Source organism: Pyxicephalus adspersus, chromosome 1, assembly GCF_032062135.1.
Source record: "Pyxicephalus adspersus chromosome 1, UCB_Pads_2.0, whole genome shotgun sequence".
Lineage (NCBI taxonomy): Eukaryota > Metazoa > Chordata > Amphibia > Anura > Pyxicephalidae > Pyxicephalus > Pyxicephalus adspersus.
The window spans coordinates 151,678,646-151,706,629 of NC_092858.1; the positions used below are offsets into that span (position 1 = coordinate 151,678,646).

At 36.2% G+C, this 27,984-nt stretch overlaps 1 protein-coding gene across 1 annotated transcript; it reads right to left on the reverse strand.

Moving 5' to 3' along the window:
• Positions 1-27,984, reverse strand: LNP1 (leukemia NUP98 fusion partner 1). The gene is made up of 5 exons (XM_072431531.1): positions 27,569-27,984; positions 16,495-16,755; positions 14,802-14,846; positions 1,138-1,230; positions 1-328 (listed from the first exon to the last, which is right to left on the reverse strand). The coding sequence occupies exons 1-5, from the start codon at positions 27,725-27,727 to the stop codon at positions 221-223; spliced, it is 666 nt and encodes a 221-aa protein (XP_072287632.1). The 5' UTR covers positions 27,728-27,984; the 3' UTR covers positions 1-220.

Below are 27,984 nucleotides of genomic sequence, written 5' to 3' on the forward strand. Positions count from 1 at the left end.
TGTGTATCAAATAAGTGATTTTATTTACAGTGAAACTGCATAATCAAAACCCAAAGATCTCATTCTAGGATATTAAGTACCACAAAATATTATTTTACTGTAAAAACAAGGTTCTGTCTTATATAAAAAAGATATAGATGTGCTGCATAGCTTTGTGCTGACAAAGGGTGTCGGCCTTGTTAACTCAGCTCCTCAACAGACGTGATTGGATCGTCGTGCTTCATGGGACTTTCATCCGAGCAGAGGACAAGAAGAAGGATTTGGATGTGATCACCTGGACGCGGCACGTTGGACACGTCTGCTTTTTGCACAGCCACTTCTCTATGCACTGCAGAGACAAACAGAGTAATTAATTATATCCAATACCTTAGGCTCTTTAAATTGTCCTAATTAGGATATATGGGGAGGTTATTTATATAGAAGTAGCCTTACCAAGTTTATACCACTGACTAAAATTGCAGCGCTGTGCTTTACAAAAGTGTATAGTCCTTTGCATGCTTCAAGACTCTAAAAATGTATGTTCCATTTATTTCAATAAATATTGGGAAAAAATTGTAAGCTCTTTTGGGGCAGGATCAACTCATCCTCCTGTGTAATTGTTTGCATCTGTCTGTCTGTCTGTCTGTCTGAGAGTAGGGTAAGCATACAAGCACAGCTCAAATGTTTATGGCTAAAGTCAAAGTGTTTACGCCTCTTAGATTGTAAGCTCTTCTGGCCAGGGTCCTCTTCTCCTGTGTCACTGTCTGTATCTGTCTGTCAATTGCTACCCCTATTTAATGTACAGTGCTGCATAATAATGTTGGTGCTATATAAATACAGTATATTAATAATAATTTAAGTGCTGGGAGGAGGACAGCCCAATCAAGATGTAAATAGCAATTTTGCTAAAAAAAATAACCCTTATATACAATAGCTAAAAAAAGGAACCTTTACTCAAAATCTTGAAATGCCATTGTTGAACTTTTTCTAAGAATACCAGCTGCCTGGCTTTTCCTGGATTTTGTACTTTCCGAGTCCCTGACCAGGGAGAAGTATACAGATAAAAGAGTGAGAGTTACATAGGAATCCTAATCTGTATTTGTGATTATTATTGCATGTTTGTATTTATTAGGTGCTATAAGTAGGGTATTACTGTACCTCTTTATGGAATCTGTGCAAACAATGCAACTCCCAGATACTACCAGAGTGGAGGTCGTCATGACAGATGACACATGGGTCCTCATCTTCATCCTTAAAAAGGAAGAAAAATCATTATCAGTATAATTAGAATACAAATCCTAATTTTTAACAAGGTCACGGACAAATGAAACATGAAACAGAGATGACACAGAATGGCCCGAGGTGACGATAAGCTTGATTGGGCCCTGGATGAGAGCCAGGATGTAAATTGCAGTTGTTGCCATTAAAAGCATTAACCATTTACCACAAGACTCAATATCCATTTTAATGCCACAAACATAAACATGCAAATAATACAAAGTAGGTTGTTACACACAATACTCAAAACACAAAATAATAGGACAATTCTGGGAAGCTGTACAAAATGAATTGGCTGGAGATGCATTGCACAGTTGTAACTCTATTAAAAACAAGTTCAGTTATTTTAGGCAGATAGGGATAAACATGAGGTTAGATACAAATATGAGTCACAAAGCTGAAAAACAGAAGAAATTGTCTTGCTGCACAATTGACAAAAAGTCAAGCAGTATATCAAGTCAAGTTCGAGTTCGAAATAGCAGTAGTGAAGATCGGTACTCAAGTAGAATCCCTTCCCATTAAATTCAATAGACCTCATCACCTCCTTCATCCAAAAATCTAGCTTTTCTATTAGTTTTGGCTAAAGTGGAAAAGGGGTTACAGCCTTGGTACCCCAAAGTGTACCCCAAAACTACAAATGGCCCTTTGCATTTATTGTGCAGTGTGTTTCCATTACCTACAGTATGTGCTTTCCTAAATCAGTTAGGGAAAACATTTTTTGAACTAAATTGTAGTAATTGAATGGTTTGATTTGATTTTTCTACACTAACTTTGTCTGTACTGTCCATCTCTTTATTCTTTCTAAAGAAATACCAATGGATCTTGACAAGAGTAATACCAAATATTGCACTAATTTTTAAAGGGGACCAAAGAAGGACAAAAAAAAGAAATAGTTGTAAGGGGGTTTTAATACCAGTGATCCATTGCAGTCTCATTTAACATGACATTTCTCTTTCATTTCTCCTAGGAGCATGGTAAGTAATAGTAGCCAGGGACATAATATATTTTACAAGGTCATAAATGGCAGATCTATATGTTTCTTTTCAATGCATTAGATGACTATACAGACTGCTAAAGGGCTACTTTTTGCATAGCGGACCCCTCTGGAAATATATGCCTTGTTTGTGGAAGAAAATGTACTTTCATGTAAATAAGAGGATGCTTAAGCATATAGAGCAGTGGTGTGAAAACTCTTACCAACCCTATATAATCACTCACTGCTGTGTGAACACCTGGGAAATACTCCCATGTGACTGCAGTGGCGTATTGATAATAGGGAGCTATGTGTGATCAGGAGACATGATCCAAGGCAACTTTGCCTTCTCAAGTAATCAGCCTTATTTATCATCACTGGAGTGAATAATTACTCAAGGAATCAACTAGAGACAAAGCTGTAAACAAGGGTGATGGGTTTTTCAATTCTTCACTCTATCAGTACCTACCCATAAACTTTGATTAATTATAATGGAGGTCAGAAAATATTTTTTGTCCAAGGTTCTGTTGCATCAATGGATACAAGCACAGCTGCTATAGTTGTTTTTTAGATAGAGTGTAAAAAAATTATTTGTGTATATCTAGTATAACAATTTGTTGCCTGTTGCTACCATTATGTAGTAGCCCGTGAGAAGTGGTTTCTGAGTAGCCCTTTTTCCAGTTGAGTAAATATTTTTTAAGCAGTTACACAACAGCAACCAGTCTGGGATCCCCGGGCACTAGAGGTTAAATGGGACAAGTCTCCCCATTTATCACCTCTAGTACTCTGTGATTGGCTGAGGAAAGGTAAACCCGGATGACAGCTCAAGCCTCATCAGAATTTATTTTGCTTTCCCCAGCCAATCACAGAGCACTAGAGGTGAATGAATGAGGAGACTTGTCTCCATTTAGCCTCCAGTGCACTGGGATCCTGTAGGACTGCGTTCTTGGATGGAAAATCTCTATCTCAGAACACACACTATAGTTACGCTGGGCTGCAAGAGCAATAAGTAGAGCAGAGCTCGGCTCCCCTGATTGCTCTTGCAGTTCTACACAGTCAATAACTTATATTTTCCCCCCATAGACTTTAATAGTGTTTGAATTCGGCGTTCGATTACCCGAAAAATATCAGGCTATTCGAACGAATAGCCCCTGAATCGAACACTAAGCTATTCAACCAACACTAGCAGCAGCGAGTGGTACCAGTACTGCTCAATGCCGCCAGCTGTCAAATGTGCAGACGTTGGTTCTTTAGAAACCAGCACTGCAGCGTGATTGGCCGCAAGGTGCCAGCCATGGGGAACCATGTGGGATCTCTCAGTCCAGAGGCAGATCCTAACCCGGCCTGAATACTGCAAGACTGCATCATATTTGTTTCTTTATTTCTTTTTAATTTTTATTTCTTCTTTGGAACCTAACCAGGGTTTTGATGTGAAGTTTTGATTTGAATATACATCAGGATTAAAGTTTTGCTCTAGATTTAAATGAGAATTTATTGTCTGTATTGCCAGTCTTTTACACTGCATATAACAAGCTGTTGAGGATAGACTAATCTCTGAGGGATTTACGGGTATGGATTACACAGTTTTATATCATGATAAGATGTTGTCCTAGCATTTGCTCACGTAAAATAAATAAGCTCTTTGCTGCATCTCCCCATAAACCCATGTGGGATCCTATGACTGCTGTTACATCTTCTCCTAACAAATAGGCTTAATATACATAAAAAAGTGAATTCAAAGTTTTGATGATATAAAAGTAAAAACTTAGAGTAAAAAAGTAAGAACTTAAAGTTCCAAAAGTAACGGTTTAATTTTCTTTTTTTAAGTGAGTTTGAGCGACTCCCTTAAAAGTTGCCCTTGGTTCAAAAAGCTGGTACTTTGCATGTTGCCATATCTTCAATTTATTAATAAATCTGGGTAATTTAATGTATGGCTATAACTCTTGCAGTCAATATTCTGCCCTCCTCTATCCACCAAGATCTTCTGAAAACCAGAGAACAGCCTAACTGGCCAACATGGAAAAATGGGGGAAAAAGATGCTGGAGTTGATATTTGCATAATATAGAACTTGTGGTATATGTAGTGAGGAAAAAATCTTAATTTAAGGTACCTTGACACCTGGAGATACCTACTCGATGTACATTATGCCACATTTCAAAGTAAGTTTGGCAGTAAGGTTGGCAGAAAGGTTTATTTTAAAATAAACCTATGCATTGTGCATAAAGGTCAACCAGCCTATTTTAATGTCCCCTCCTCAACAGCACATATTCGGCTTTCCTTTACTTCTCATACACTCTGTTCAGCTGCAGAGATCAGGAGAATCCACCCTGTAAAAGCTTATAGTCGCCCAAGTAATAGCTAAATAGGTTATTGACAGCAATGGGGCTTTGTTATGTGCTCAAGCTGTCCCATGGGTGAGGTCACATGCTCCTCCATACCAGCAAGTACCAGGTATTCTCTTTATTCCCACCAGCTGAAGAGAACGTTACCCATGTTAATAAAAAATTGCTTCAGGGGTATAATGCATAAAAAATTAAACATGATCCATTTCAACCTAGTGACTAGTAATGTATGCCATACACTGAATTCTCCATGCTACATATTTTACCAGCTCATTCTTGCTCATTTTAAAATGTTGTTACTTACAAATCTATACTATTAATTGTTGCCAATTTTAAAAGCATATAAATACATTCAAATTTAGGAGTTCATCCAATAAGTTTGCATGTATTTTTTCAGCATTTCCCATGCACTATGCAGTTGAATGCATAGTGCATGGGAATGCACTCTTCCCAATGCTTGTTTCAAGTTCACCACAAATACATTTGGAGGTTCTCCTTGGCCATAAAACTTGGTAGGATTCTACTCTCCCCTCACTGATCATACAGAATATAGCCTACATGAGTTCTGAGCTGTTTACTTTTAATACAATAGAATCATAAAAACCACTTTGACAAGGCATGCAAATATTAACACATAATGCAGGGATGTAACACAAGACATGACACTTAGCATGCAAATCATAAAAAATAATGACACAATCAGACAAAACAGCAGGTTATACAGTCAGAACAAAATCATCCTGCCCACCCAGGCTTACAATCTGGATAAGTACATGCACACATACGTGCACACTGATTCATAGCAACTGAGAGCTTTTACCAGAGCCCTGGGGACTGAATGTGTGACAGGTGTGCTATCATGATTCTCAAGAGAATTTTCAACACAGCAGGATGCTCATATCCACGTTCAAAATTGGATTATAGTGATTCAGATATAATATATCCTGAACCTCTTAGTTAGGTCCTTGGAGCTTGGAGCTGAGAAACGCTTCAGCATCATAGGTTGCAGGTCATCGTTTGTGCCCCGGCTCCTGCTGGTGTGCCCAAGGTGACAGCTTCTTACCCCTGGCAAGGGGCCTGTTTATCATTATTTCTTCTGGCATTTTTACTGTTACAAATGCCCTTGCAGAGCAATGCAACATCAAGTTTCGAGGTTAGCTGCTGGAAGTGAGGATGGGCAGCCCTGTACAAGTCATATTCTTTAAGCTTACACAAGGCTATGGACCACCTGGGAGTGATAGCCCTCATCTAATTGCCAAGCACCAGCGTTGTCACGTGAAGTGCGTAATGCTCTTCATATTTGGAAGTAATGAGAATTTTCTTCACTCCCAGTAGTTGAAAGGAGCAGTGAGGAGTGAAGTAAAATAAAGTATGTAATGCTGTCATGGGAAGAATTAAAGCAAACATGCTGGGCTGCCTTGACAATGAAGTTTTTTTATTTAAAGGGAGACCTGTACAGATAAATGACCACCACTGCTGATCTGCTGTTTAATATACTACTTGCCAAGTTCTAGTCTCAAGTTATTGACCATAGCAAAGTCAGAATTACTTATCTAAAAACTAGTTCTTGGTCAGTAATTTAAATAAAAATGAATACAGTGGATCTAACAGCCCAAAATATGTTTTCAGGAGGGGAATAGACTTAATAAGACCTCGCCATGGAACACTTGCCAAAGAGGTTGCCCTGTGATAGAACTTGTTTGGACCTTGATTGTTGATCTTTCTATCCTATTTATTTGTTGAAATCCCAAAGTAATAAAAGTCATTAAATAGGGGTTTTAATTTTGCACTGTCAACTTGTCCTCTGTTTTGATATAATTTAAATTCAATCTTTCAATATATTGAAATAAATCTGTTTGTTGTGTTTAGATTGCACAATGTCCCATCAATTAGGGGTCAGTGAAACTTTTTGGTGGCTGAGTACTAAAAATGTAATATTGACTTATGATTGCATTTGTAGTTTAAATTGACTGCAAAATGCAAAATCTTTCAGTATACATACCATCATAAACCATCATTTTAATGTATTTCCAAGTAACAAGGAGTTTTACATTCATTATCCATTGCTACCTTGGCAGCTGGCATGCTTCTTTTCTCTCCAACACCCTGGGTTATGGGTGGGGCCTCGTTCTCGATACTTAAAATAGCCTGGGACCAATAATGAAGTACCCTAAAGAAGAGGTTTCAGGGGACCGGAAGAAAGGAAGCTGGAGGTAGTGAGGGATAAGTTATAGTCTTTTATTATAAATAAGTAATGTTGCAAAAAGAATATTATCTATAGCAAAAGATGAAGATGAAGTTATAGAAAAATCTGAAACTGAGATAAAGATATGTATGTACAGTATATAACATGTCTATATAATTATAAAATATAGAATTATGTATCCACATTTGGAAGGTTCCTAGTACAAAAGGTTCTCTGTATTTTATGCCTAAAAGAATCGGAATTGCTCAAATAAAACAGACAAAATCAATGTTGTTTGAATAGTTTATTGGCTTTATAGTGTACAGTGAAAAATACAAGTATGAGGCACAGAAGATTTAAGGACTTTCTGCAACATTAGGTACGTAAAGGCTCATCAATGTGATAGAAAAGGATTACATAGATACACAAGAGTTCCAGAATGTGACAAAGGTTCAATTGTAAAGCTTATGAAGAAACATTATCAACAAAAAAAACACATTTCTTTTTCTCTTTTTTATCAGTCTATGACCTATGAGTTTATAGGGTATGTACACATATATACATTTACTAGAGGAAGGTAAGTAATTTTTAAACATTTGTAATAGTTGTTCTATATGGTTATTTACAGATCAAACTACTGATTGCTATGAGAACATTCACCACTTAAGTCAATTCAATAAAACTCTACATTCTGAGATGAAAAAAGACACCATTCAGTACAAACTATTTTTTGTCTGTTCATAGTGACACCTATGTCATGTATTCCTTTTTCTTTGCACACATTGCATTCTGCTTTCTCAGCATTAGGCGCTCCTGTAACTTAGTGCATCCCACCTTATTTTTGGTCTGATGAACTATTTCCATCATCAGACCTAGTCCCCAACATTTACATTGTCTTCAGACCACCTCATTTACCTATTTACTGCCTTACTTGCCATTCGGTAATGGGCTATACTGAATTCTAATGTAGTCCATACCCATACAATCATGGGAAAAGTAGTGACATGCCACATCTGATCAACAGGTGCACTTAATGTATGCCGAATACCGAGCTGCTGGAAATGTCAGAATCATTTTAAAGACAAGTAAGCATTTTATTGGAAAGTACTGCAGCAATTGTAAAAGGAAGGCTTAAGTAAGTTATTGATGCATTATCAATGCTACAGGTCAACATTAATAATCAAAAGTTAAACCCACAAGTGAATTTTAACCATTTCCTTTAATTTCATTTCAAATATTATATGTTTTTAAAATAAAAATGTGAATATATAGAGGGTGAATTAAAATTTTAGTGCAGTATAACACTTTTTTAGTTTTATTAGTCCTATAGAAAATTATACATCAAATGTTGCATGCTCTTAAAGTAATAAAACACACATTGGTGCATTAACACATTTGCATTGGTCAGGTAGGTTGACATTCAGTATGTGTGTCAATGAGGTGCACAGATGCACATAACGAGTAGTATTGCAGTTTGGGCAGTAGTATTGCCCTGACTGAAAGTAGGGGTGAGGAATTTAATTCCATGAGAGAGACAGATCCTTCAAATGAGGGACACTCAAAGTATATTGACTCCTGCATGCTTTCTGCATATTTTGTACACAGTTTACCCCATGTGTTTGAAAATAGAGAAAACAGCCCAACTTCTAGCCTGTAGTTACATTTCCCACAATTTATTGTAGGAAGGAAGCCTGTTTCCAGTCATGCAACCATAAGCTTTGATTTCAAACAATAATGCCCAATTACATCTAGAATACTGCTAAGCAGAGCACAGAAGCTCATACAGAGAATAGACTTTTTTTTTTTTTTTTAACCCAACCTCAACAATTTTTTTTTATTTTTTCTTTGAACAGATTTTGTGGATGGTTTAGCACATTTGTAATGTTTTTGTTGCCATCTGTTTCTCTATTGGGATGATTTCTACTCCAGCGTGCCTTAATCAGAAAAGATGTATAATAACTCCAATGTGGACATATACAAAAAGTTAAAGGTGAGGGAAGGTTAAAACATTTGCCAATGTTTAATTGCTGTCCATGACTTATTGTCTTGAAGACAGCTGCACCCATGATTTCCTGTACAGGTGTCACAGGGACAGGGAATGTGGGGAAACCTACACCATGGGACTGATTTAATATAGCTCTCCATGGCTGGAGAGGATACACTTTCATCAATGAAGCTGGGTGATCCAGCAAACCCCGAATGGATTTCTTCAAACTCATTTTTTTGCTGGCAAATGTTTTTAATCCTGGACCAGATCCATTCCAGGTTTGCTGGATCACCCAGCTTCACTGATGAAAGTGTATCCTCTCCAGCCTTGGAGAGTTTAACCCCCCTAGCGATAATCCCGAGTGTGACTCGGGGTGAAGTTTACCTAAAAAAAAACCCATCTACCTTGTTCCATCGCTGTCCCGCGGTGTCCTGCTGGTCCCTGCAGGTCCTGGGGACACATCCTTCCTCCTCGATCTCCGGTCACAAAGTGCAGAGACGAGATCTCTGTGTTTTCCCAGGGCATGCGTCGGTGTGGGTGGGAAGATCGGCGGGAAATTCAAAAAATTTTGTATTGGATTCAATACAAAATAGCTGTATTGAGTTCAATACAAAGCAATATTCATATAATATATATATATATATATATATATATATATGTTTATTTATTTTTATATATATTATTTATGCTACTATACAGTTACATTACATGTTTAAATATTTATTTTTTTGTGTTTTGTCATTTACCGTTTATTATTAAATTTATTAAATATCAGTAAGTTATGCCTAAGAATTACAGCCTACAATGAAAAATACATTTCCATGCAAAAAAATTGTACCACTTTTTTCATGGAAATTTGGAAGGAATTAGACCGCTAGGGAGATAATAAATCAGGCCTTGTGGGTCCATAGACCAAAATAAAACCTGCTAGAAACAAATGTAACATATCCACCCTATATCCCAAACTAAAAGAAGAAAAAAACATTCTAGCATAAGGGTAAAGTTGTATTAGTATGTGGTATACCACAATAGTGCTATGTCCAAAGTGCAACACCCACACCATGACACAATTTAGCCACCATACACTGCTTTTAATCAGTTTGAAGTGACATTCATAGCAGTACTTTTTTGTTTTCGGTACTCCAGCACACGGTCTTTAAAGTCATTAGATGAAAGTATTCTTTCACCCTGTAATGTTGGTAAATTGGTCCAATACCTATTTGTAATACCACTTGCACACTTCATATACTGATCAGATAGAACTTTTAATAAAAACAATACCAGCTTTGTTCTTGTATTAGGAATCCTAGTGAAAGAACTGGTAGACATGGGCAGCATGTCACTACACAAGGGGTCATGCCCAGAAATGAGGGTCAATCAGCAACAACAAAATCTTAAAAGGGCAACTCTTGGCTTATTTGGAACTTGTGGATACATTTAGTTTGGGGCCATACTCACACATGCATTGAAAACATTGCTGAGTCTTTTTACAAATATTTCCAGATTTATCCAATTACAGTCAAACCAGAGCTTATTATTTAAGCTGGCTATTCTAATCAATTACCATTATTTTATCCCCAATAAAGCCCATGCTAGGTATATGCTATTCTTCCCCATCTTCTTTAATAGGACACTTTAGATGGGCACACATAGACAATCAGACTGTGCTATGCTTAGAAAATACTTTGTTACATTTAAAAGTAGTATAGGCTAACATGAGAAGCATGTTTCTAAAGTTCAGCAAAACATTACACCTTGTTTTTCTCTAATTCATAAACAGCTTTTCTGTGTTAATTTGCAGTTTCCCTGCTGCTTTTAACCCATCTGGGTATTGACACAAGACCCAACAAAACATTCTCCATGAGATATTCTCTTACAGTGCCACCTCCTGCAGAAACCTGGAACAATGGTCATAGTGTAAAGGTAAAATGCAACATTACAATTATGACAACTCAACGGCTGCTTTACAGGAACAATTCATAGCTGAATTCATTGTGTCAGTACAAATGGCATTACATGCAAAAGTTGCTGACATAACAAACAATGGTGTAATTCACAAAGCCATGTGGGATCATTAAAGCTATCTTGTGTTCTAATATCCTAATGTTCAGTTAAATAAAAAAACAACTATTTTAAAACAAGACTAGATTTATAAATTATATAAATGTAAGAAGGCAAGTTCCTTATTACAAAAAGGACCATGTCTCTTCTGCAATTAAAAAAGTTTCCAAGTTTTTTTCAATGCACAGAGAGCTATGCAATTACAGCTCATTGTGTGATCTGAGCATTGCTGGCTGCAGGGAATAAATGAATTCCCATGCACATGAACAGGAGTCATTCCAGCCTGGCCGGACAAGATGGGAGAAGATCCAGAACCTGGAAGAGGACCTGATGAAGAAATTGGTGCCAGCTATGGAGCAAGGAAAGGGGTGTTTTGGAATTGGAAAGAGGCCAATAGTTAGTTTTTTTGCAAAAAGGACATTGCCTGTCCCTTATGCATTAAAAAACCCTTTTCCATAAAAAAAACTTTTTATTTTTGTTCCCTTAGATTTTCTTTAAGGATGAAACCCATGGGTTTTTTATGTTTCATGGAAGCAGGTAGAATGACTATAGACTGGGTATGCAAGTTGTGCTGCCTCTATTTTACAAGCCATATGTTGGACTAATATTGGTTGCTAATTGTTACAGTCCATATATAGTAACCTAACAAATATACAGAATAAACTAGAGAAGGTTATATTAATAATGTGTACAAAAATGCATCATCTAGGACACCTACGTCAAAAGGAAGTAAAAATCTCCTACAAACCCAATAACTCATGGGATTATTACATAAAGCAACACATAGTGCAGTAATAATGTACAAAGTGCAATCAATTCTAGCAACCAATTAGATATCACACGACACAGCAATTGCACTTCGGAGTATCCTAATATGTAGGTTTAATTGTGCTTCTATATATAATACACACATGAGATGATCCTTCCTATTCTTATCTGCAAATAAAGCAATACAATTCATATACAATGTTTCTATTTCACTATGTTGTGGTACTGTTCATGTGTCATAAGATAAAACTTGTATCTCTAATGTTAATGCTATACAGAATTTACAGAGCGTCTGCAATCAGCATTTCATTTATCTCTTACATGGCTTTTTACATTGACATCACCTTTTAAAAAATATATCACAATAATAATAAAGCATTTTGATCAGTACACAATAATCACTACACCAGATGAGTTGCATATTGGTTATCATGAAAGGTTGGGGGTTACAGTTTTTGTACATATGGGATAAAAATCACAGTTTAATATACAAGGCCTCAGTGGTGTACATCATCCAATTACAGCAGACGTAGTCAATACAGACTAACATTATACCTATATAGACCACATGGGAGTATAGGTGTTCAAGTAGTTATAACAGTGACTTCCTAAATGTACTGATGTATTTTTATTGCCAATGGCTCTTCCTATTCAGGTTGCTTGTGCTTCACTATTACATTTCCAGCTATTTCTGTGGACTACAACCTCCCCACATGTTAAGGAGTTGAGCAATAGGGGTGTTCTGTAGGTTTATATTATGGTGACAACTGTGCTTATCTATAGACACAGTAAAGTGGGTTGTCACTATAGGACAGGAAGTACATTTCAGTAGGTACACCAGATGCAAATAAAGGAAAAAAGCCAAACAAAAATAAATGCAGCCATCACATCTAAGGACTGGTAAACTGCAATGTATTGCATGTTTGTTCTTGGGTTTAGTTAAAGTTTACATTGCATAGCAGGTTAGTAACATTGCTTTTTACCAAAAATTGACCTTAGACTGTGCTAATATCATATGACTATGATAGGAACATTAGATTGTGAGCTAGTGACATGTTTGACAGCTAGTGAAATGACAATTGACTTTGTAAACCGCTGCATAATATGTTGGTGCTATATAAATACTGTGTATTAATAATAATAATTATATTATTTTTTAGGTTTTACTTTAATGTCCTGGAACTAGTCTACAGCATGAAAGTCAGCAGTGACAGTTTCCTCATTATGCTTTTCACATTTCTGCATAGTGACAAATTCCTTTTAAATATAAATTTTGACATAACAAAGGTTATAATAATAATGTTAATATTATTATTATTTATAATAAAAATAATAATAATATTATAACTAATATTTTTTAATTTGATTTAGAAGAAGCAGGTTATAGGTATATCGGCTCTGATTTCCATTGCAATCCATCTATATGACCATCAATTTGCAACTATAAAACTACAGAGCAGAGCTGTGGTTCATGCATTTTCCTCTCTGAGCTCATTGCAGCCTCATTGACACCCCTGAAGCGTGAGAGGGAAGCTGCACAACACATAATTCTGTAACAAAAGACAAAAGGCAGCAGTGCGACAATTATGTGTGCATTGGCAGGTAGCTGTATAGAAAACCACAGATCTGGATAGCAAGATCAATTTACAGACTCTAGTACCTGGTTGATTGCTGTTGCAAGACCATACAAGATAACCAAAAGCAGGTTCTGGTTGTATTTACAAGGAAGTATTTACAGAAATCCATCATTTTCTTTGAAAAAAAAAACATTTTAACTATAATACCTTTTACATCATGTTCAAAAATATATATTAATGTAATACCTAACTCATAATATATATATATATTATATTGGACATGATATCAATGCAAATTATATACACATTTTTTATTTTTGTGTTGTGCTATTCACCTATGAAGTTATAAAATACATTTTCATATAATATCATGTATGTTAACTAGTGTGTAACTAATGCGAAAACTTTTTTTTTTAGTTTTGGTTTAGGTAGTGAGTGTTTTTGTAAAGGGGCTCTGCGCCAGTTATGGTCACCTTCCCAGCGCCCTCTCACTACTACTTTGGCTTCCATGACAGGAAATGACGATACCTGGTGCTATCAGGTATAATCAGCAAGTAAACTCCAGTGGGACAGTACTAGGGTCTGTCTCAATCTTTAAACACTTTAGAAACCTTTAAAATACTTTTTGGGTCATGGAGTGCCGCTGATAAAACAAAAGCAGGTCAATGGAAAAAATACACTTTATACTGGTGGTCAATGGAAGGAATGCCCCCATTACAGATAGATAAAATTAGCTTTGATGCCATGCTACTGACTGCCAAGTGCCATTTACCATCACCATCGCATTGGAGGTCAATCAGCCAAAGCTAAAGGAACCCCAAACAACCTTTGGAGGAACAGGTTAGATTGATCTAGCTGCTAATGGCTAGGTTAGACCAGGAAAGAGACTTCACTGCTCCATTCAGCATCTGACACCACTTTACACCATAGATTTCAGTGTTGGCTACCTTGTAGACACACACTACGAGGAAGCATTAAAAGGTGAACATAACTCAGCTTGGGGGCCCTTTGCAAGAACACAATAATTTTGCTATCCATTTACATCCATTTTTAAACTAAATTATATTTAGACAGTCCAGAAAAATATTATAGAACCCTATATGTGAAAAAAACATTTACTTCTCATTAGTATATATCAGCAAGCAGTTATACACATTATAACAGAAAATTATAAGTGGATCTAGTCACTTGTTCTTCTTAACATGTCCTAGCTGTCAAAGAGGCATGGGCACACTGACCTCCAATAATCTTCAATCAGGGTGGCTACAGACATAAGTAATTCTGGGTGTCTGATCTAATTAATTTACTAAACTATATTTAACAGTTCTCCCAGTTTTAAAAATTTGGCCAAAATTGTCAATCATATTCAAAGATCAAAATATTTATGTGTATAATGACTACATATTTTCCTTCTACTAATTTAAGTAGGCAAAGTAGGCAACTTCCACTGCCATAAGTTATGGCAACATTTGCAACATATGGTTAAGATTTGTCATAATTAACAAAATGGGACAGCTGCTTTCCTGGCACATTACAATACAGTATAACTTAAGTCACAGTGTCGTTTTTTTTGTCTTTGAAAAGAAAGCACGATTTTTCTTTACGGGACAGGTGGGGGATTCGGAAGTGATGGACGGCATCATCCCCTACCTTCTCTTTGCAGGAAGAGTTCCTCCGCGGTATTGAGTGCTCTCCCTGTCAAAACATAAGAATCATAAGAACTATAGTAAACTAATCAACACAAAAAAGCTGAACTTGATGTAAAGGAGAAAAGAAAAAAAATAGAAAGCTACTCTAAAAGAATGTGACATCTTCATTGCTGGAGAAAGATACAGGAAGCATACAGTGAAATCTGGCTCCTGAACCCACTAATACTGGGTTAGCATTGGAGTTGTCCTTATTAAGCATAACCGTACTTACTTTTCTGTTTTAAAAATAGGAATATTCATTAAATATAATTATAACTGGAATTAATTAGTTTTGCCAACTAACTCTAAACAAAAAACCATAAAGAAATATATTTATGTTCCTTCTATCGTGGTCACCTAAACAACAAGATGTTATTTTATAAGACACTGGATACATTATTTAAACCATGGAAGATGTTTGGAATACATTTACATTTATGAATTTGATTTTACTGGCACCCTTTTGTGTCCAATGAAGGAATATCCCCAGAAAAGAAATAGTCCACACTGATAAAAGAGAAAAAATATGGAAGTATAAAACTCTACAACTTCTTTAGATAGGATGCATTACATTGGTTGCATTATCAGTATAAATGTATATATAAAACTCTGCAGAGATCAAACTTACTGAAAATAATAAAAAATACCCACCTAACCGTACACGACTGTATGAGATGCTGCAGTACCCAAAACTCTTAAAAACTATGTGATCCCATTCTCCTCACCTTCCCTCTTCCCCCTAGTCTGTAACAAGTAATTAGGGCAGTAGTTCCTAACTTTAACATGGGGGAACTCTGGAAACAACTTGCAGATCTTCAGGGAACCCCCTGATATACTTACTATATCCACAGTATGTTGGTCAGTAGGAAGAATTCCTCTTACATTCCTGACCCATGGGAAGGCTTCCCAAATATCATTGGTATCTGTTAAACTGACCTACTGACAATCTGCTATTGCTGTAATTTAGAACTCTGGTTAGCCTCCCATACACCATATTACACCTCCCAAGTGAAAAGCTTTAGTCCTATTTAAAAATACTAACTGGACACCTTTCTAGCAGTCTCTAATTTAACAGGTTTAGAGATACTACAAAACTTTACTGAACTTTACCTTAGATTTAAAGCCCACCAAAAGTTTATTTTGACCCCATTAAATATTACTTCCCTGTGACAACAGAACAAGAAATAAAGTGATCAAGGAAGACAGAAAGTACAAGAGAGGTTACAACATTGTCATACAAAAATCTTTTAACTGGAATGATAGACTATAGGATAAACTTGACAGGTGATTTATTATTTTCTCATTTTAGTTTAAAAGGGATGCACTTTAAGTTGATATTGATTGTGCCCGATTATAAATAAAAAAAATTTAATATTCTGTGATTGTTTTCTGAATTCTTTGCCCTAGGGTATATTTGCACTATTTAGGGTTCATTATAACAATGTTTTCTTTTATGATTCACCCAACTGTTAAGCAAAATTGACACATTTTTCACAATTGATTTAATTATAAAATGATACGTTTCTTCATGATTCATACATTTTCTAATTATTGGAATCAATAAGTGTTTGGTGAATCTTAAGTGTAAACTTCTAAAAACAGTCTCCATAACAATGATGTGCTCCAGCTACCAATCCTTCTTGAAGTTCACCTACCAGAGATGTTGAGCGTTTTGTCCGAAAGCGCAGCTGCTTTTCAAATGATTCTGAGAATTCCTGTATAGAATTGGATCGTTTTTTCTGTCCTTTGCTCTCAGGCACTGAGGTTTCCACTGAGAACAGTTTACTTATCTTGGTGTGATTGTTGCTTTTGCTGTCTTTGTCCTCTCGGGGCTCCTTATAGCCCTTCAGATAGACTGGAGACGGCGCCTTGGAGGCCGAGTGGAACCGAGCCGCATGCATGGCTGTAAGCTGGGCCTGGAAAAGTAATACGAACATTCAATTATTATGAAAACCGTTGACAGTGGTCACCAATCTTTTGGACCTCACGGACCACTAAATACACGGACCCCAGAGTGACGTCATGATGCCAGAACCCACCCACTTCTCCCTTTGCAGGTCTGAGCGAGCGAGGACATGGTCTACAGCTCTGGCCGATGCGCCCCCCAGCGGGGTCCTTCTCCTGATTTCGCTGGGGGTGCACCGGCCAGAGCCGCGGACCACCGGTTGGTGAATGCTGACTAGCTGACTATCTGTTATGTTGATCCTTGAGGTAAATAATGAGTTAGCTGAACGAGAAGTATGGATTGAGTAATGTTGGAACTCTAGCTGCAAACATGTTCTGGGTCAATGATCTAGGAAGGACTAAAACTAGGTGATCACCATGACAGCTAGGCAAGTAGCATTTTTGCATGAAAGTCAGTTGTGACACTTTGTGTTTTATGTAAATACACAAATATTTAATATTTTAGTTGTTCAACAAATTTTTTGAAAACTCCCCTGTATAGACAGGTTGTTTGGATATTACAGCAATACAGTTCAACTTCATGATCCACTTCTTCTATAGACTGTCATATGTTTTGTTCTTTCACCTTTCACCTTTCAACCAGTATTTATGATGCAGGTATGATAACACATAGCCCAGTCTACTCCAGATGTAGTCCAAAATATACACAGCTTTACTAATCTAGAGAAATTATTCTGAATATTTGAAAACTGATAATCAAAATAGTGAGACAAAGTTCCTTGATGATATTCACTCAACCTACCAGTAAAATTCATGTTGATGACTTTACAACTAAAGATCCAACAAAGTAATCTATTTTTGCTATCTGTGTACAGAATCTGGCTTTCTAATTTATTTTGTGGGGTCATGTAGATCAGCGGTTCATAAATACAGGTTTGGATACCTAGTAGTATTTGTGGGTAAGTGTACCCACATTTACCTGGAATCTACATGGTTGCCTACTACAACATGGCGCTGTGACCTTTAGTCAGAGAGCTGGGAATAACACATAGTAGATAAAACGTGTGGCTTAAATACTTTAACACGTTAAGTTATTTTCCCAATAAGGAAATGATGTTTGATTATCTTGTTACACACCAGATGTCTAACAAATAATACTCTAGTCACTCTAGGAAGAGTCGGGAGGTACCTTTAAGAGGAGCCAGCACAAAATTAAGTTCAAATGGATAAATTCCTTCTGTATTAAAGCCCAGCTGAACTATTAGTTTAAATCAGCTTCAGGTAGATTCCAGAGGAGTAATGCCTGGCCCCCTCCATCATGCTGCATGAAGGGACATTTGCTCTGTTTGGAAACAGCAGTGTCTCTGGGGAGGATTGACAAACCTAGGAGTGTCTAATCAGCAGGGAAAATAAGATTAGTGATTGGATACTTATAGGTTGAATTTAGCAGGAGGTGTGTTGGACCTCTGCAGAGGGTGCACTGCTTCCACGCAGAAAGCACAGGTCTTTCTATGGCAGAAATCAAGCTTTTCTACTCAGGGTTTGAAAATACACTGTAAGACTTTTATACAAGCAGAATGTTTTAAACTGATTTAAAATGAGTGTCCACATATAAAAAAAATAAAAAGAAAATAAGAGCAAAAACATAAGATGAGAAATGAATACCAAGCTTGCTGCATTCTCCAAATAGATCTTCAGTTTCAGACATGTCCATATTTTAATGCATTTTCAATTTTAAGTTAATGATAAAAAAAACTTTTGTTGTCTTTGTGAATCTTTGTAGTAAACTTTACTTAGTAAAATATGTCCTTACTCTTCTACCCTTAAAGGATCTTTTATGTGCCCCAAGTAACATATACCATTAGCATAAAAAATGTAATACAATGAGACTGTTTTGTATAACTCTGACATACAGCTTTCACTGTAATAAATGTATTCTGCCTCATAAAACCAAATCTTACAACCACCTGCAGAATGTCTGTTCTTTTTATTATTTTTTTATTTCCACAGGAGCAGTGGTCTTAGGCATAAATATAAGGGATAAGGGCAAATTTTGGTGTCTGAGGTTTCAAGCACTGATAGCTTTGGCATTGATTTCTTAGCTTCCCAAACCAGTACCTTTCCCCTTTTTTGTAAACTTGCCTTGTAAACACAAAAGCCTCCTCAACTATTCCTTTCCTCGAACCTTGAAAATTTAACCTTAACCTAAAATGTCTCAACTCATACCTCTCCTCCCTTTCTCCAATGACTTTAGAGACCCTAATATATAAGAAAACTGTATTATTATTTATCTGTAAAGAAAAGACTAAATATTTACCTCTTCTGCCAATCCACCTTTCAGGATGGCTTTGATGTAGAGCAGTGGTGTCCTGAATTATTCCAGGAAATGGACACTTTTGTTTGTGTGGATCTCCTGGTTCAATCCTACATCTCAATGACTCTTCTCTTGCCCTTATGTCACTGTAGGGTACAATAGTATTTACATTATATCCTATTTATATCCTAAATTATATGGTAGTCAGATTTCATTCTTCAGATGTTATATCTTTCAGAAAAGAATGCTGTGGATTTTGGAGTTCAATAGGCACACTATAATAGTTCAATAGGCCTAATTTATAAAAGCTCTCCAAGGCTGGAGAGGATACACTTCCATCAGTGAACCCGGGTGACCCAGCAAACCTGAAAAGGATCTGGTCCAGGATTCAAAACATTTGCTAGCAATTAGCAAACAACTTTGGATAAATCCATTCCTGGTTTGCTGGATAACCCAGCTTCACTGATAAAAGTGTATCCTCTCCAGCTTTGAAGAGCTTTAATAAATCAGGCTGAGTTTATATTTGTTAGACTGAAGGCCCAGGGGCCAGTGGTTGCAACTTTAATACATTTTAGTATGGAACTTTCAATCAATTGTTAGGATCCTACCTGAATACAGTTGAGAATAGTTGTTTTGAGAATATACTTATATGGACAACAGTCATTTTAAGATTATAATGTTTTAAGGGGCCTGCTAGAAGTATACATCCTTTTAAAGTGAACCCGCAGGATATAAATTTGTGAGCTGCCACAGCTGACCTGGTTCTGGTTCTAGGACTGTTATCATAATTCCAAACCTTATCCTGACACCACCATTCAGTTAGTCGTTGTTATATAATATAAAGGTCTGCATTACCAACTTGTTTCTTTCCAAGCCAAGATTCCAAGTTTTAATAAAGAATGGATTGATGTCATCTGTATCACAGCCTAATGTGCTGAGCCAGCATAAGTTAAAGGTCAATATTTTTCATGTCTTTACATTGCTAGGCCGTCATCCCTTTATGTCCAAGAAACAGCCAGCTCATGTTCCTATGTATAGTTTTCTATGCTGACTTCAATCATTACATCATTCCTGTAGACTGTTACCAATTTACTGTCTGTGTAATGACCCTTTATGCTCCTCAGTACAACAGATTAATACATAATTTCAACTTCAGTGGCAAACAGAACAATCAAATCTTGAGGGTTGGGCAATGGGGGGGGGGGGGGGGTATGGGGGTGGCTAGTAAGTAGGTTCATTTCATTAACTAACTTTTCCCCCATATGCCTTATTTAACTTTGCTTTTGCATTGTTGCATTGGCATAAAATTGGGTGTTGCATTATATTAGCAGACTTTGCACAGTTAGCAGGGTTTCTTCAGGTAGTAGCGATACCCTGAGTAGAATATGCCTTCTCCTGCCAACATGCTGCAAAGGAGTACATATTCTTTCTGGGTGGAAGGAGTGGTCCAACTGCAGAGCACTAACATGTTCCCTGATAAACCAGACCTAGAGTTCTGAAATAAGCAAAACACATGGTCCCTGCTGATAAGAGAGCAGGGATAAGCTGTAACTGTAGAATAACCAATGCTACCACACAGATCAAGGATCCTTGCCTGTGGCAACTCACAAATGCTGAATTTCCAATTATGTTTTGCACTAGAGGCAATAGACTAATAGTGAGGGTGGATCACCCTAGCTGGGACACAAACATAGACCTACCAGATGTTCTCAACTACATTCTACATGTAATTTATTATTGTTATTCTGTTAATAATATTATTATTATTATTTTTATTATTATTAATAAACAGGATTTATATAGCCCCAGCATATTACGCAGCATTGTACATTAAGTAGGGGTTGCAAATGACAGACAGATACAGACAGTGACACAGGAGGAGGAGAGGACCCTGCCCTGAAGAGCTTACAATCTAAGAGGTGGGGGAATTAACACACAATGCTGGTAGGAGAGTTAAAATGAAAACAATTTTATTTTAAATATATGGAACTGAAAATCAGAAGATTCGCTAGGTTATTGGGAACAGCTAGAAAGTTTAATAGGCTTTACCCTGAAAAATGAACCTTAGTCTGAAATTCATCCCTAAAAATAGCATTATATTTTCCGGTACGTGATTATATCTAGACATCTTTCTTAGATTGTTAGCTCTTCCAGTCAGGGTCCTCTCCTCCTCCTGTGTCACTGTCTGTGTAATATGTTGCACTATATAAATACTGTTTATTATAATAATAATAATGATAATAATCCCTGTATCTACAACTCTACAACAGTACATATGCATTGTGCACTGCTGCCTGTTACTGTTAATCTGCTTTGTAATGGAACTTACTACATTTTACATATTACTATTGTTCTGCTCACTGTTCTCCATGCTGGAGGCTTTGACATGAGGAAGCAGAGCCCTGCTTCTTTAAAGATGGCCTCCTCCACAGAGACACAGAGCAGAACGAAGGCATGGTAAGTAAGTAAGGGGGGCATTACTAGTGACTAGCCCTTTGCCCTCTGTCTGCCTTATTTTGTGGGCACCACTTCCAGATTTAGGGTACTCTTTACCACCTATTTGCACAGAAATGTAATTAATCTACCCAGAAATGGTAAGTATAACAGATCTGGCGGTGTGCTTTTTATTTATGGACCTTCTATAGAAATATCAAACAGCTGAAAGAATAGTCGGAGATCTCTCTGGTGTTTTTAAGTGGAACACCACAAGATTTAAAGATTATCCTCTTTACAGATGACACTGAACTGTAGACTGATAAAAATGCAGTATGCAATTTTTTTGTACAGTAGGATTTAAAACACTGGGAACATGGCATTCTGTCATAATATCTCAGCTACAGTATATTAAAGCCTAATAGCAGTGACACAGAGAAAGCTTTCCAAAGGAAGATTAGAGAAGTGGTTGTTGATGACATTGTCACATTACAGGAATGTCACAAATGCACATTTTAGACTGCGCTCGTTACAGTATCATGGCCACTAAACTTATTAACGGCTTGCATTTAATTCAAGCTACTTCTAGTTTAAATGATCATTTTGACATCTTAGAATGAATATTCTTCTAGGACAAAATAAAAACATTTATATCATGTGACTGATCTAATTTACCAGACCCCTCACTATAACAATATTCTGCAAGAAGAAATTCACATCTTATATTTCTGTCATTGATACATTGACTTCCTATATTTCCATACAATTATACATTTCAGTGGTATATTATCTTATCCTAAAATTACTACATAAATACAAGGTAGAATGGAAACATTTAGGTATTCCAGGAAACAGACCATTGGATAGAATGTGAAACCATTGTTTTTTAATACAAACAAGTTTAAAACACAACTAAGTATTCATTCTAAACTTCTTTTGTTTCACATGGAAGGGTAGTATTGGAACAATATTATTCAGCTCTATATATAAAACAGGGAATCTAACATTCCTTCAAACATTCCTTGGTGGGAATCAATTACTGCCATTAAAACACATGGACCTGCAAGATTCCCAGGAGGGAATGTTTGAGATGATGTCTGTCCCCTGTTTTATAAATAGAGGACATTGTGTCATGTTTTAAAGTGGTTTTATGTACTATATTATAGTCTGTTTCTTTAAGTAACTAAAGGTCCCCACTCTACATTGAATTTGTAGGCACAATAGGGTAAGATATCTTATTGAAAAACTAGTGTATTGTATCAAAAAAGAAATAAAGGATGTAGATATCATCCAATCTCTTCTCTCTTGCAACTTATACTTTTAATGAGAAGTCCCCTAAAAAGTTCCTATTCTACCTTGCAATCATCAAGTCTTTAAAAAGGGATGTGACACATGTGGAACTTATAGGTGGAGTATTGGAATATTTCTAGAAATTTCCAAATGTGGCTACACCTTGTATCAGCACACTGGATAGTTACCCTAATAATGCACTTTGGGATAGGGGACATTGGAAAGTAGAGGTAGGTTTTATAAGGCCTGGTAAAGATGCAGTTTACTCTTACATCTCATTTTCTAAACTAATTATTAGTACTTTTACCCCAGCCTGGTTTCTTGGTATACAGATAAAACTTTGAGCAACTTGTGAAAAATCTTTATATATTCATATGGCTGGTATACTAATACATGCACACAACAGAGGAGGGAGAAAAGGATTCCCAATATTTTTAGAGGAGAGAATCCCTGTAAATACCCTGTAAATATCCTTTCAATGCATATCTTGAAATGCACTGTGCCTAAGCTTATATGAGAAAGCATTTATAAAAGTCTTTCCTAATTTATATCAATAAAAATGAATAAACGAATAATAAATCTAACATAGCAGTACATAGCCATTTATTATATAATATTAGAGTTGTATATTTGTAGAGGGAAATGAGTGTTACAACTGTTTGTGTGATCACCTCAGACTGGAAATTATGACGGTGCTGTATGAAGTAACAGAAGTAAATGCCTCTTGTTTTGGCTCCAAATATTTAAAAAATGAATAGTATCTAATATTAGTCCCGGCAGGGTGTGTTGATAGCTGCTGGGTTGGTCTATAATTTTAAAAAATATCCAATCACCAACATATAAGGACATCATTACAATGTAATAAGACAACAATTAAAGGGTAGGGACCATCAGGGGATCCCAAGAAGTACCAACTGACATTTAGATAGACACTAAAACAAAAAATAAACTAAATGTAGATGATAGAGTTTGTATCTTTAAAATAATATACAGTATATTTCCAGCAGGAAAATATTGGGCCATTTTGACAATGTTTAGCGTAGGTCCCCTTCAGACCTTTGTAGTCCTCTGCGGTGCATTGCATGGGTAATGAGTGGATAGTGTGTTGAGATAAAGGGATGATTTATTAAAGCTCGCCCAAGGATGGAGAGGATACACTTTCATAAGATAAGCTGGGTGATCCAGCAAACCTGGAATGAATATCTTAAATCATTTGCTATTTGTTAGCAAATGTTTTTAATCTTGTACCAGATCCATTCCAGGTTAGCTGAATCACCCAGATTCACTGATGAAGGTGTATCTTCTCCAGTCTTGTAGAGCTTTAATAAATCAGGCCCAAAGTATGAACCACACAGGGATTGTGTGGAGAAGCAGTAAAGTACAACCATTGTCTAACAATGCAAAGCAGGTAGGAGATTATGTGTACATAAGGAGTAGAAATGGCTACCATCATGTATTTATTGAAAAAAATATCAATAAAACAAGGTTTGTAACCAGTGGTACCATAACACATTGCAGCTTTTTAAACTTCACAGCAAATCCTATCTAGTGACAATGATACAATCTTTCCTTCAGCCAGCTTCCTTCTGCATTCAGTTGATTTCACATAAAATGATGCACAAGGGAGGATCTTCTGAATAGACCTAAACAACAAGGTAGGTGTGTATTGGGGTACACCAGTTTTACCCCAATTTACAGAGCTACTCACATGCGCAATTGAATTTTTTCTTAGAAGAATGGCTAATTAACAAGAATCATAATGACAATGTATGCAGATGCTAATGAGGCTACAATTTCATGTTTAAACACATAAGAGTTTACATTTTACATAACATTATCCCAAAAAACGAATATCAGTTGCAGCTCACATAACTTCCAATGGACTCCCTTTTGAATCAATCAAATCAAACAGATCCTTTTCTAGTTACAGTAACTGTAAACCTTAGAATATGTTGAACTACCAGCCCTGCTAATAATGGTTGATTTAGAATATAATTAGGATAATGATTCACCAACGGCCTCCGTGAACATCCTGGGGGAAGCTAATTGTAGGTGGCTAATGCTATGGGCTAAATTGTATTTTTCTGCAACTATCCCTCAAGAAAAGGATCATCAGTGGTATATAAATGTACATCGAGCCATCATCTTCTTTCACATCCAATTTTTTCCCATTTCATCAAAACTTTACTTTAATCCCTAAGCTCTTAGAACTATTTGTTGTAAAAATATGTTACTGGTAAAGACCAAGCAGCAATCAATAAATAAAAAAATACAGCAATAGCATCCACTCCACTCTGATCAATAGAACTTTAGTTTTTTGTTAGATTTGCCTGACAATCTCCTGACAGTGGGAAAAAATGATTATATCTAACCTCAACATTCTTATATAGTACTGGATATAGGGTAAATTCCAGTTTATTACAAATGTCTTTGTCAGTAAGGGATTTTAGTCTTTAAAAGTCAGCATAATGTCCCATGATGCCCACATATCCTTGGAATAGAAATGCTAAAAAAATGTGTTAGTATCAGGTTGGATTCTTGATAATACAGGAAAATGAATTCTGATAACATTGAAATGTTTATCTTTTAACTATAAAACAAAAAAAAGCATAAAAACATGGACACATATCTGAAGGCCCTTAAGATGACACTAAAGTAAAGTGTATATTTAACTTTCTAAAACCAACACAGACCGAAGTTAAAATATATTTAAAGTTAAGTGGGGGAAGGCTAGAACCTTTGTCATTTATTTAACTTTCTAAAACCAACACAGACCGAAGTTAAAATATCTTTAAAGTTAAGTGGGGGAACGCTAGAACCTTTGTCATTTATTTATTGTTGTCAGTTTTCCTGGTACAGACTTTCCCTAAATCCCCTAGTAAAACATCCAAGGAGCAAGAAGTGAAGGGAAGTCTTGCTAACAGACCATTGAATAGCTGTAATAGACTTTCTAATATTTTCACATTCTATTCAAAATTGAAAAAAAGAAGTTTGGCTATAGATAAACTTGATGCTGCCTTATAGTTGTTGACAAAAGTTGATTCTATGTCAGACAAAGGGATTGATTTTCTTCTCAGGCAACAGCAGGCTTTTTTTTTCCAAACATCAGCCCTTTACCCGATCTTCCAATGGAACCCAAGGGTTGTTGGATGTCTACTGTCTGAGACTGTCCACAATGGACGTAAAAGCTTCCAACTTTTTAAAAGTCCAAGCACAGGTGATAGGCAAGTGTTAAAGAGCTTCCTACTGTATACTAAACACTAGAGTAAAGCTTTAATTTCATTGCTTAGATATACAGATATAAAACAATGGAGTTCTCTAGAAAATCCTGCTTAAATGTTACTCCTCCAGCAAGTTCAGTTTTGTACAAACAGAAACACTCATTATTAGACTTATTCTGCATAACATAAACCAAAGTAATATACATTCCAGATAAAAGTAGACAAAGGTGTGAGACAAAACATAGAGGGAATATTTGGACATTTTGGTTCAATTAGTAAAACTTTCAAAAAGCACCATAAACAAAAATAATACCAATTTCCAAATATTCTAACTGAAGAGGTGTGATAGGCAAAATATTGGTGTTGAAATAATACACTTTTTAGTGGCTAAATAAAAATTATTTCAAGGATGCAACTTTTCAGAAGTCTAAGGCTGCTGCTTCTGGTATTATCACTGCATTTTATCTATAATAGTACCTAAAGAGTGAACTTTAGATTGCTGAAAGGTTGTATTTTAAATTTGTCATGTATTTAAAGCTTGTATTGTAAGGTATATATATATACACTTCACACCAAAAAATCTCACGCCAATGTATCTATTATGCCTTTTCATTCACATACGCTGGCTTATGATCTTATTTTATGTAGTTTTGACATGCCAAGTGATGCCAATTGTGACCTTTATATGATGTCATGTATATGAATTAATTAATTGGGCCTATTTCAAGTTTTTCCTTTGCAAAGTGTCTATTGCCCTTGACCCATTGGGCCTGATTTATTAAATTTCCCCAAGGCTGGAGAGGATACACTTTCATCAGTGAAGCTGGGTGATCCAGCAAACCTGGAATGGATTTCTTAAAAGTAACTTGCTATTTGTTAGAAAATGTATTTAATCCAGGACTTTATTCATTTGAGGTTTGCTGGGTCACCCAGCTTTACTCATAAAAGTTTATTTCCTCTAGCCTTGGAAAGCTTTAATAAATCAGGGCTATTGTCACTAATAACACATGCCTATTGACGATTTAACAACTATTGGATGCATCTGAAATCAATCAAGCATTACCTACACAGGAAAGAGCAAAGTTACTATAAGTACAAAACTGCTTTTACCATAAAAATCAGCTCGGTCTGTGGGGGTACTGAATTATTGCTCAGGCATAAAAGTCATATAAATAATCATAGGTATATTTAATAAAGTAAGGCAGAAAATGCAGAACAGCACTTACTGATAATTCACTTTTCATCAGCTAATTTGATTATGGGTAACTATACTTATCATGTAAGCCAACAAAACTTCTATCAATGGAAGCAAGTAACATTTTTAAAATGAATATAATGGCAAAATGGATCAGTTTGCAAATCATGTTTTAAATGAAAAATAGTTGTAAAAAGCATTGCGAGTACGACTTTAGTATTTATGTGACCCCTAACAACCCACAACAACCCATGACAATCAAATATTGATTATAGTTTGTTCATTGACAACTTTCAACTGATCAATGATTATTTTTGGTTGTTGAATGTGACTACACAAAGTTTTTAAAAGTTTGGCCATAGACCACCTACCGGACATGGAAGAGATGCTCTCCTTTCCGAAAGAGCCCGTGACTGTCGCTTTCTGTGGCCCCTGACATCTTTGTCATTGTCCTCAATTCCATTATGCCCCCAAAAACTACTCATCCACTTTGCAAAAAGGATGTCATCATCCTCTTCCTCGTATTCCATGTACAAATGGCCCAAGTCTGGTAAAGTTCCAACCAGCTCAGGGAATGTGTAGGACAAGTTGTAGAATGCCACTGTTCAATACAGTGCAGATCTGCTAGCAAGTAAAAGGGTTAGATCATTTCAAACCAGCCCCCTCTTAAGCTGACTTTAAGGAGGAGAAAAAAAAAACAAAGCAGCAGTTCTAGCCACGGTCTTTATATAAGCCAATCCCTTGTAATCTATTTATCAGAGAAGCAGGGATAGGTCTTTTAATCTTT